Raw genomic sequence first — 12199 nt, forward strand, 5'->3', positions numbered from 1 at the left:
TGATTCTGGGAGGAGAAAGTGGAAAATGTTTTTTAGGTTGCTTTTAGCCAAAACTAAAACAACACCCTTGGGACTCACCCGAGTCACTAAAACCAACCTGGTTCATTAACAGGTGTAAGTTGTAAAAAAGAGAAAGAGCGACCGTTAACAGGTGTGCTCTGTGAAACTAGCTGATTCCGGGCTGCTCTATCTGGCTAATTCACAGAGTGAAAAAGGGTGGGACATCTGGATGAAGGTCGTCAGAAACCAGGCTAGTCTTTCTCGCACCCAGCTTAAACAGAGTTTACTTCAGTTCTGGGTAGGGTAAATCTCGGCAGATTTAGGAAACTCAATTCACCCGTTAGACGGAGAGCTGGTAGTACATCTCCCTCCTCTCAGAAGGGGAAGTAGAGAGAGAGAGAGAAGGGGGGGGTGTTGCGCAACAACAGTACTCACTGCATGTATGCTCACTGCATGTATGGCTATCTGACAGAACGGTGTTCTGGCTATCTGACAGAACACCGTTCTGTCAGATAGCCATAAGCTGTCAGGATAGCATACATGCTTAACGGTGTTCTGTCAGATAGCCATACGCTGTCAGGATAGCATACATGCTATCGGTGTTCTGTCAGACAGCCATACGCTGTCAGGATAGCATACATGCAGTGAGTAGCATGCCCGCATGTCCGACCGTCAGCGGAGTCGTCAGTTCAGCATATGCAAGAAGTTATGACGAAAATAAGTCATTAAATTGTTTATAATATGATATAATACGATAGCTAGATAGATATACATGCGTTGTCGTGGTTTCAAAGTGTATTTAAAGCAGGACTGGCTGCAGCTGCAGTCAACTACAACACAGGCCTGTGTAAAACTCATTAATCTACTTAACCGCTAAGTAAGGATGCCATACAGCTGTTAATAACAAAGTGTATGATGATCTACGTCATGATTCTATGTTGATGATTAAATAAAATAATATGGTAATGACTGCATATACATGTCTGAACTAAGCGTATGACTATCTGACAAGGTATGCTGATCTGACAGAACACCGGCCCGGCTGGCCCTGCTCTGAAGCAGGACCCTAAAAAGCAGGGCCAGCCCCGTTGAAAAGGGCTGATGGAAATGCATTTAAAGCGAGCCGAGCTGAGCCGGCCGAGTAGAGCCGGTGGAAAAGGGGCATTAGTGGGGTCGGGAGGTACTGGTGCCTATCTCCAGCTAAGGTTCTGGGTAAGAGGTTGGAGTACACCCTGGACAGGGTTAGGGTTAGGGTTAACACAGAGACAGACAGGACAAACAACCATGCACACACACCTAGGGAGAATTTAGAGAGACCAATTAACCTGACAGTCATGTTTTTGGACTGTGGGAGGAAGCTGGAGTACCTGGAGAGAAGCCATGCATGCACAGGGAGAACATACAAACTCCATGCAGAAAGACCCCTGGCTGGGAATCAAACCCAGAACCTTCTTGCTGCAAGGCAACAGTTCTACCAACTGCGCCACTGTGCAGCCCTTTTGAGAAAATCAAGAAATGGAAATATCCATGTGTCTTGGTAATGTAACATGCAAATATATTTTAAAAATCATGTTTTGAAAAATTTTATGGGTTGTTGAAGTGTAGAAATCAGCCAAATGAGTATGTCCCCACTGACCAATGTTCATTTTTCAATGAATGTAAAACAAATAAAAATAGCCAATAACTGCAAGTTATTGGCTATTTTTTATAAACATTTTTAGGTATTCTTTAACCTAAATAAAAGAAATATGAGAAAAATACATGAATTATATATAAAACAGCATTTTTTAATCCTGTCCCTCAAGTTTTGTTCAACCCCATAACAGCATACTAATTCCTCCTTTTTATAAATAATGGGTTCAGTCCAATTTCCTCAGCACCCTGGAAGTGACATCACTGAAGTCTCTTCCTGCTCATACGTTAAAGAGATTTAAGTGTTAGGAAAGTTTCTTATCTATATTTGGTTATTTTTTACCCAAATATCGTCATCGTCAAGCTCAACCTTTCAACCCTGTTACGCACGTAAATGATATTTATTGTTGTTTCGGAAAAAGTAAAGAATGGTCTTTATTATATTTATCTCTTGTTTTCATCATATCATATGTTGCTCCATACCCTCGCTGATGAGAACTTATGGCAACTTTATTGAAAATCTTCAACCCCGTAACATTCAACCCCGTTACAAAAACAGTGGTTTTTTTACGGGGTTGAACGTTGTACTGTTGTTAAGCCAGCTGGTGTGTTCAACCCCGTAACAGTCTGGTCAACTTTTACAATGGGTTCAACCCTGTAACGCGATACATTGTTGTAATTGTTTTTATAACAGCAAATATTAGACTAATATTTGTTGGACTGTATGCAAAGTTTAAAGAACGATTCAAAAACATAAAAAAGCTGATTTAATTTTTAAGTGTATTGTCATGAATTATGAGAAGCGCTTTTACATCAAGTTGCCATATTCTACTTATCAGTCTAATTATTATGATTCAGAATCAAATAAAATATATTTACAACTAGTTATTGTAATCAAGGGACAGGTGATCTCAAAGGAACTGGAAGAATTAGTTTAATTATGTTATGCAGTTATACTGATAGAGGAATGAAATTATCCCGTTACGGGGTTGAATTTAAAACAACTGAAGCAGCAAAGAAATTCATATTAATGTTTGGGATTTCATGCATAAGGTGGGGAGAGATATTTTCTTGGAGGTTCAAAGAGTCCTTCAATAGATGCAGTGTTCAAAAACACAATTTTCTGTGGTATATTTTTAAGTAACCTGAGACCCCAAAAGGCACCGAATTCAGAGAATCATCCTGCTAATGTAGTTACTGCACACATTAGCAGTAACCTTTTCCCTAAAATAAGCTTTTGAGCTATTTTGTTTATTTATTAACTATGTTTAGCACACTGAATAGAGGAAGTCAATGTAAGACAACATGCTAGCTATACCCCACACACCACTTGGAGCTTTTAGGCTAACATTAGCATTTTAGCTAATTTTGGTTATACACTAATTTTAACATACTTAATGGAGTAAGTCCATGTTACTCAACATGCTTGTGACTCTCCACATGCTATTGAGTACATTGTAGTTTACTTTAGTATCGATGCTAATTTTTAGCATCAGAATGCTGGGTTCCAACCGACGGTCATGGTTTGGCAGACTGTTTAAAATTCTTCAGAAATTTTCTAGTTTAATTTTATTAGTCATATGCAGGTAGTGGGACCACAGTCAGTGTATGTTTTTAAAATTTCTTTTTCACTGTGGGAAAAAGTTGCACATATTTATCTGCTTGATATGTGATGGGTTTCACTTGTAGAATATTATTTTTGAACAAAACAAAATATCTGCAATTAAATATGTCATTATTATCAATTAAAAACTTAACGGGTAAGAATATATTATGACAGGGAATTTTTTTGATGCCACATGTTTAAAACAACAGACATCGAGAAAGCCTAAACACTAAATAAACTCCTCTAACCCGAAGATCTGGGAGACATCTTGTCTACGTTCGCCCCGCAGCCAATGCACCTATTAACAACTGACTCCAAACAGCCCTGTCTGACCGGCCCAATTAGAGCCACAGCTCTCTGGGCTCCAGTGAGCGGGGCGGGACTGGGCTGGCCAACCCGGACTCAGGTTGGCCAGGTTCTGGGTGTGCAGTGCAAAACGGGCTCAAGAGAACAAAGACATTCCAACCATATGACCCAAACCCATTCTTGTTTTTCTACTCTGGACCTCGTGTTGACATNTATTACTATTAGTACATTTTACTTAGAGAGCATTTTTACTTGTTTCCTCATCACAGTTCATTCATATCAGTATATTTTGACTGTGCTGCCCTTGATCCTGATTTATTGTATTGGTTTACTGTTTTATGAATGTGTTCATTGTTCTGTGCCTTTCAATACTCAGACTTCCAAGCTTTTCTTACCATTTCATTTTGGTTAGCATTGCATCCTTTCTGTAGTTCATTAACTTTCAACTCAGGACTCAGGTTGGCCAGGTTCTGGCTGTGCAGTGCAAAACGGGCTCAAGAGAACAAAGACATTCCAACCATATGACCCAAACCCATTCTTGTTTTTCTACTCTGGACCTCGTGTTGACATATGGAATGGAGTGTGAACAAATAACTGTATTTCCTCATAACCCTGTCCTGTGTTATCATTTTTGATAACCTTAAAAACAATATGATCTCTATTTAGTCCCTCTTGGCAATCAGATCTGTGCTTACATCAAACACAGAGCCAAGGTATCTATCTATCTAGTCTAAAGTATGACTTTGTATCTTAAAATTGTGACTTTGAATCTCATAATGATTTTGAAAGTTGAAATTACTACTTTGTATCACCTAATTATGAACTTGAGTTCCATGTCATATGCATCACTACTGAATTATGCATATGAAATGAATGACACCCATGAGCATGTAAATTTTCTCAGATTGCCTGAGATTGCAAAGTAAGGTTAGAAATAATCATGAGAGCTCATGAGAACTAAGAGCAGATGAAAGGTTGATGGTGTCTCACCAGCTCGCCCTCACTGCCTCGATGTCACTCACTAAATTCTGGGCCAAACAAATCCCAAAAATCTGTTAAGAAAAGAAAACCAGACATATTTCATAAAGGGATAAATACTTTAGTTTCACTCTTTCTTTAATAATAAAACAGGACTAGAACTGACCTGCAATAATGCCACTCCAATGAAGATCCCAGCCACCAAGGTGAGGTTATCCTGGAGCCACCTTTCAAACTGAGGAACGCAGCCTTTCACATTGATGTAGTCCTTCTGCTCCGAGTCCTGTATGGGTACATATGTAAGTCATCTGTGGTTTTACTTATCCCATAGTCACAGTATTGGTTAATCACTCATCAATCACTGTTTAAGAAGACCTTAAACATTTCACTGAGGACAAGGGTTCCATTCCGAACTTTAGCAGAACTAGCTAACTTACTGGTTTTGCTCTGATGTCATAGCCACACTGAGTGTTTATCACATCCTCCTAGAGACAAAAAGAAATTATCTCTAAAAGGTTTGAAAGCCATCATAAAGGAACTATGTGAATTCTGGGATTGAAGCTAAGTCATTTGTGGTGCAACAGCTTCTACACTGTGACATCGACAGAAAGAGGCCAACGGTACCGCAGGGTCCTTGGTGCAGCAGGAGAAAGGAACCCCACATTTTTCTCGACTGGGATTTCCATCAGTACAATTAAAGTAAATGTTCAGGTTCCAGTCGTCCGCTCCGAATGCGCCACAGCACTCCCACTGCAGTCAGACAGAGAAGAGAAACACTTCAGGGACACCTGACATACTGTCAGGTCCTACATCCTTTACTGGCATCTATGTGGCTTTAAGTCTTGCTTGGGTCATAGTGTGTTTTCTGCAATGGAATTCCAGACTCAGTCCGTAAAAACAACCCACTCCATCTAACACAGTAGCCGTCATAATTTGATCTCCAGCTTCTTTAGACCTCACAACAATTCTGCTGATTTAACATAAAAACGTAGTAATGCAAAAAATGTTGCTTAAATCCAGCAGTTATGACCTGATAATTGCACCACTTAATCTCATGCTACATTAGCCTGACCCCCTCTATCTTCACTCCTGAAAATTTTCTCCAATTCTTTGCTGGGATAAACTAAAGGACCTGACCTACCTTCTGGTATTCAGGTAAAAATGATTTGACTAACTGGCCCAAGCTAGAGTGAGACTTGACAATGGAGAGGGGGATTATATCTGCAAACTGATGGACATTGGTCAGGGCTGATCAAGATGAAAATCATCCATTGCCAATGACTACCTGACACCTCTAGTTAAGTTGTATTACAATGCAGTTAGAATCAAAAACACAGTACATGAACAGTTTGGCTCCAGGTTTTTAAAACTCTTTATGCTTCATTCCTGATAATCCACGATGCAGAGACTGCTGGAAGATTTGAAGAAAGGAGACCAAAGTAGATGTATGCCACAGCCATGCGTCATCACATTTACTAGGTATCCCATGACTCACATATTCCTGAGTGAAATCAATGAGGTTCTGTAGGTCGATGTCGTCCCTATATGCCCGAATGTTGTTGTTGATGAACAGGTTGAGTTGGTCCTTAATCCAGTCCTTAAAAACAAAGGCCAGAACTCCTGTTGTCAACTCCAGGAAAAAGATGATTCCCAGAAATACAGAGAACTAGAACAAGAGAAGAATCATGAATAGAAGTAAAATCAGAAACAGGAAGCAACCTTTATTCAGTGTTTATTCATGGTGCTTGCAGAGTAGAACATACAAACTTAAGCAAAAATGTATTTTCCCGAAGAGCTCCAATGCAGCCGGCAAAGCCCAGAATGAACATAACCCCTCCAACCACCATAAAGAGCCACACAGGGTCAAGGCCCCCCAGGTCGGTGATGGATGAGATGTTTGACAGGACACCCTGGAGAGGACAGGACACTGGATGTGAGTCAAGCAGTTGATCCTCCTCTGGGTTATGTCATGTTTGGCAAATAGTCAAAGTGACAGGAAATAGCCAGGAATGATGGAACTGGCACATAGAGAAAGCGCTACTGTAAAATTATTTTGTCTGAAGTTTCATTTAAAAAAAATAATAGTGTGCTCACCTTCTCACTCCATGCCCACAGTCCAATCCCTACTAAGGCCATGCCCAGCAGCTGCAAAACACCAGTCACGTCTTATTACTGGGAGATTGTACAGATGCACAGAGACAAAATGTTATCAAGGAAAAATACTGAAATCCTTTCCCTGGGACAGCCTCGGCCTGCACTAGATGGCATTTGTTTAACATTATCAGCAGTGAATGGTATTCACACTCCTTAAACTTTTTTGCATTTTATCACAATGTAGTGGGTTTTATGAGACAGATCAACAGTAGCATCTGTGAACATCACTTTCTAGTCTTGCTACAAAGCCTTATTTTGACTAGACAATCATAATGCTATGCTATGAATATGATATGATGTAAGTCGTTTCATTGCATCTCTGGCTGGATGTTCAGGGTTGTTACCCCCAACACTGTGGACCAGCTATCCTTTACCTGCTCACACCACTCAGACCATACGATCCTTTAGGTCAGCTAAAAACTCATCTCTTTTCTCTGGCGTGTGAGTGTGAAGAGACGCTAAATAGTTCTTTGAAATCCCAACGTTGTGTTGTATTCTATTTGCTATTTTATGATTGTGGATATAACTGTGAAGGACTTTTGCTGTTTTAAATGTGCTACATGAATAAATTTGGCATTGCAGATAAACCAACATCTTCCCTCCTTTGCAGCAGCAACTAATCGTGGCTGAAAATCAAAGCAGGCAGATGTTGATTAAAGATTAAAACTCTGCTAAGATGAAAAGATCTAAAAAATCTAAAAAAGAGTTCTTTCTCTTTAGTTCGAAAGGCAAAAACAAGGGCAAAAGTGCTGTTCTTAGATATTTAGTCTATATCTAACATAATCTGATATAAAAGACAGATTCAGTCTTTCCTGAATGGATCACCCATCATGCCTCGGATCATGCATCCATGCTTTCAGACTTTGTTGACCAAATTCTGACCCAAACTACCTGAAAGTCGAAGCTGAAATTGAGAAGGACAACATATCTCAATTTTTTTGTCGCTTTTTTTTTTTTTTTAATTAAGATTTTATTGGTTCTAGTAGCCTTTATTTGATAGTGGGTTTTACGGCTTCAGTGGGTCTCTGCCCTTTTTTCCTTGTAGGGTTCTGAAGACAGGTCTCTGCAGGTGATATGCGTTTCCCTGATTGGTGCTCTGCAGCTTTAAAACTGCCATGCATGCAGCAGTCTGGAGGCTTTTCCCTCTCCCTCCTCAGAACCCCGTTTGGTTTGGTTTGGTTTGGTTTGTATCGTATCGTATCGTATCGTATCGTATCGTATCGTATCGTATGGTATGGTATGGTATGGTTGAGATTTGTTAGGTTTGTTTTGCATTTGCTTATTTCTGGTCGACTATAGGTTCTGCATTAATCTATTTTGGTTTCTCATTTCAGGCATTCCTTTTTCAGGTTTATTTCTTTAATATAATTTAATAAATTCTATTTTCATTAAGTCATTAAATCCTTGTGTGGTCTCCTTTAATGTTGCCCCATCAAACAAGCCTGATGGATGTAACATTGTGGGAGCTTGTCCAATTTATGTGGACTAATTATGCTTGTTTGGCCTCATTGTTGTGTTCAGGTTGCAGTTACATGCCCCTGACTTTGGTTTTTCTGTATTGCAGGTTATTTGTAGGTTTTTTTTGGCTAGTTTAAGGTGTTTAACCTTACTAGATTTTGGACATTTTTGATGTTCCATATGTATGTTGTTGGAGGTCCATGAGGATTTTTGTACTTTTGTTGGAGGGGGAGAGAGTCTTGTTTTGTAATCGGTAAGTGCTGTCTGGTATTTATTGTTTTTGGCAACTCCATTTTAGACGACTCCGTTTGTTGTTTTAGTTTATTTTGGGGCTGGACTCTGGGCTGAGGGCACCGCTGTCGTTTGCTGCCTGAGAAGTTTTGGCCTGGAGGGATTTGCTGGAGGGATCTTGGTGCTTCAAGTGCCTTGGCTCTTGGAGGAAGGCCTAAAGACTAGGCTAAGGTTAGTCAGGGTTTTGGCACTTAGTTAGCTGTAGGAAAATGGAGACTTGCCATTTGTTTGTACCAGTCATGCACTTCCTTGTGGTTGTTGTTTAAATAAATTGGTATATTTTGACTTGTATCATTTTTTTGGAAGTTGATTTGTTGGGCTAGTTTGGTTTGAAAATGGATACTGCAGGTTCTTGTTTTCCCCAACGTTAGAACTATTGGAAAAGCTTACAAAGGAGGAGATTCGTCAAGTAGCTGAACACTTTAAAATTGATCTTGAAGCTGCAAAAGGATTAGTTACCTCAGCTAAGGAGTTTCTTAAAAGACAAACTTATAAGACTGAATGTTGTGGTGGCACAGGGGTTAAGCACAACCCACATATGGAGACCTTAGTCCTCGACGTGGCTGTCGCAGGTTCAATTCCCAACCTGCCGACCTTTGCCACATGCCTTCTCTCATTTCCCACTTTCCTGTCGATTAACTATCAAATAAAGGCCACTAGAGCCAATAAAACCTTAAAAAAAAGACTGGATGTCTTTACTGTCTCTCTTTCAGATGCCGATGTGACAGATGAAACTTCCTTTGGTTTAGAATCTTAAACTGGTGCCTCAAAGTTGGAAGATGAATTGTCAAGTCCAACAGTATCTCAAGCTTCTCAATTAAAGTTTCAGTCTAAGAGAACTGAAACTGGCTAGCACTTGAGCTTTAGGAGAGAAAACTAGCTTTACAGGAAAAGTGGCTGGCTTATGAGCAAGAAGAAAAGAGGTTAGCACATGAGTTGGAGGTGAAGAAATTATCTCTGGAAGCTGAGCGTCTGAAGTTGAGGTCTGAGGGCAGGTTAAGTGGTGGATCTGTTAATCTGTCTCAAGGTGGTGATGGGTTTTCTGGACATAACTTTAACCAAGTTATGGACATGTTAACCAGATGTTGAACCTGTTACCTAGGTTTAATGAACAAGATCTTGATGTGTCTTTCTCTTTGTTTGAGGTCATGGCAGAGGACAATGACTGGAGTGATCTAGATTGCTCCATGCTGCTGCAAAGTGTGCTGGTGGGTAGGGCCCAAGAAGCTTATGTTTTATTAGTTTCAGCTGAAAGGTATACATATCTGTTAAATATGCTGTTCTAAAAGCTTATGAACTGGTTCCTGAGCATTACAGGCAACAATTTAGGAACTGCAGGAAAACTGTCAGTCAAAAACAGATCTTGTCAGAGAATTAAACACCTAGTTTTATCGCTGGTTATCAGCTGAAGGGGTGGATGATTTTGAATCACTTTGTGACTTGATGGTGTTGGAACATTATTCCAGATCGGGTTGCCATATATATTAATGAACAAAAAGTAAAAACTGCTGCTAAAGCTTCCGTCTTGACAGACGAGTATGTTCTGACCCATAAAACTGTGAGGGATTATAATTTGAAAGGTGACCACAGCTTTAAGGAATCCCTTCATGATTGGTTTCCTGGTAAAACTAGATTGGATCCTACATTGAGATCTAAAGCAGACTCAGTTGGTAATTAGTGTCGCCAGAAGGGACACTGGAAAAATGAGTGCCCTCTGAATACCAAAACTAAATCAAGAGGGCGTAAACAGGATCATCAAAAACCTGTGGCTTTAGCCAGGGTTGCACAGTTGCATTCAGTGGAGTCTACACCTCTAGCTAAAGTTGAAAGTATAAGACCAACTGTTTTAGCTGCACCTGTTGACTTTCAGTCTTTTTCAGAACTGACTGATTCAGATCCCCAGACTTTTGAGAAGGATGTCGGACAAGATTACGCTCCTTTCATCACACATGGGTTTGTTTCTCTGAGTGGAAGTTCAACTAAAGTGGCTGTGAAGATTCTGCGTGACACTGGAGCTTCTGAATCTTTCATATTGGATTCTGTTTTGCCATTTTCTACATGTTCTGATACTGGTTGTAGTGTCTTAATTAGAGGTATTGGGATGGAAACTTTCTCTGTGCCTCTCCATAAGGTCTATTTGCAGTCAGAACTGGTACAAGGAGAAGTAATGATAGGTGTTCATCCTTCTTTGCCTTTGGAAGATGTGTCTCTCATTCTAGGAAACAATCTGGCAGGTGGACGTGTGTGGCGAGATGTTGCACCTCCTCTAGTGGTCCGAGCGTCTCCATCTGTTTCCATGTCAGACAAATGTGCTCAAGACTTTCCTGAGGCATTTCCAGCTTGTGCAGTAACTTGTGCCATCACTCGTGCTTTGGCTGATAAGGAGGTTGAGTCTGGTAAGCCTGGTTCTGTTCTTGAGAAGACTGCCTGTTTGCCAACTCTTCCTGTTCCTTTGTCACTCAGTGAGTTGATTGCAACCCAGCAGGAGGACACAACCTTAGCTGCTCTGTTTGACCAAGTCCAGACAGCTGAACAGGACACAAAAATGTCATGTGGGTATTTTCTACAAGAAGATATGTTGGTACGTAAATGGTTGCCTTATAGTGACAGGGATATTGTTGGTCCAATTTATCAAGTTGTTGTTCCAGTCAAGTTCAGAAACCTTGTTTTGAAAACTGCTCATGGAGAAGTTTAGGAGTCAGTAAAACTTATAATCGAGTTTTACGTCATTTTTATTGGTCACGTCTGAAAAAAGATGTTGCTTATTTTGTGAAAACCTGTCACACTTGTCAACTAACTGGGAAACCTAATCAGACTTTGAAACCAGCTCCACTTTTTCCAATACCTGCTGCTGGTAAACCATTTGAACACTTGATCATTGACTGTGTTGGCCCGCTGAGTCCTTCAAAGTCAGGATCGGTGTATTTACTGACGGTTATGTGTAAAAGCACTCGTTATCCTGCAGCATATGCTCTGAAAACCATTACAACAAAGTCGGTGGTCAAAGCTTTGTCTAATTTCATTTCAGTGTTTGGAATTCCAAAGACTATTCAGACTGACAGAGGTAGCAATTTCACTTCACGCATGTTTGCTGAGATTTTGAAACACCAAAGCAGTGCTTATCATGCGCAAAGCCAGGGGGCGCTAGAGCGTTTTCACCAAACCCTGAAGGCATTATTGGGGACATACTGCACAGAGTTGAGTAGAGACTGGGAAGAAGATCTGTCTTGGCTACTTCTGGCAGCTCATGAAGTTGTACAAGAGAGCACAGGGTTCAGTCCAAATGAACTAGTGTTTGGACATCATGTACGTGGTCCTCTTGCTATTTAAAAACTAACTTGGAGAGGTCTGAGCCACCATCAAACCTGTTTGACTACGTCAATGGTTTTCGTCGCAGACTTTTCTTGGCTGGCAAACTAGCTTCTGAGAATCTTAAAAAGGCTCAGAGAAAAATGAAGCAATGGTTTAACCAGAAGGCTGACAATAGAGTGTTTCACCCAGGAGATAAGGTGCTTGCCTTACTTCCCATTCAGGGTTCACCTTTTCAAGCAAAGTTTTATGGTCCGTATTCTGTGTTGAGACAGGTGACAGGTCTTTCTACCCCAGACCAACTAAACTTTGCCATGTAAACTTACTGAAGCCTTACTTTGGTTGTACTTTGGAAGAAAAATATGTGAAGGCAGTTGCTGCTTCTGTGAAAGTAGACTTGAGCTGCACCGCAGGATTAGATGAGGATGTGCAGACTCCAGGTGACGCTGTGTTCCAGCCCAGACT

General features: G+C 40.5%; 1 protein-coding gene and 1 long non-coding RNA gene across 2 annotated transcripts in view; one reads left to right on the forward strand and one right to left on the reverse strand.

The window, feature by feature from the left end:
* Nucleotides 1-4488: 4488 nt before the first annotated feature.
* LOC103131605 (tetraspanin-5-like) overlaps nt 4489-12199 on the reverse strand; it is a 32011-nt gene continuing 24300 nt past the window's right edge. The window contains exons 2-8 of the mRNA XM_007543278.2: nt 6617-6667; nt 6286-6432; nt 6018-6188; nt 5147-5272; nt 4960-5007; nt 4689-4805; nt 4489-4596 (exon numbers count right to left, since the gene is read on the reverse strand). Coding sequence (XP_007543340.1) covers nt 4531-4596; nt 4689-4805; nt 4960-5007; nt 5147-5272; nt 6018-6188; nt 6286-6432; nt 6617-6667 — 726 coding nt within the window. The 3' untranslated portion in view covers nt 4489-4530. The remainder of the gene's footprint in view (nt 4597-4688; nt 4806-4959; nt 5008-5146; nt 5273-6017; nt 6189-6285; nt 6433-6616; nt 6668-12199) is intronic.
* On the forward strand, nt 6674-10778 carry LOC107834840 (uncharacterized). Its single transcript, XR_001660663.1, has 2 exons — nt 6674-7735; nt 8621-10778. It is a non-coding gene; the product is annotated as an uncharacterized LOC107834840 (long non-coding RNA).

The sequence above is a fragment of the Poecilia formosa genome, unplaced genomic scaffold, assembly GCF_000485575.1.
Source record: "Poecilia formosa unplaced genomic scaffold, Poecilia_formosa-5.1.2 Scaffold793, whole genome shotgun sequence".
Taxonomy (NCBI): domain Eukaryota; kingdom Metazoa; phylum Chordata; class Actinopteri; order Cyprinodontiformes; family Poeciliidae; genus Poecilia; species Poecilia formosa.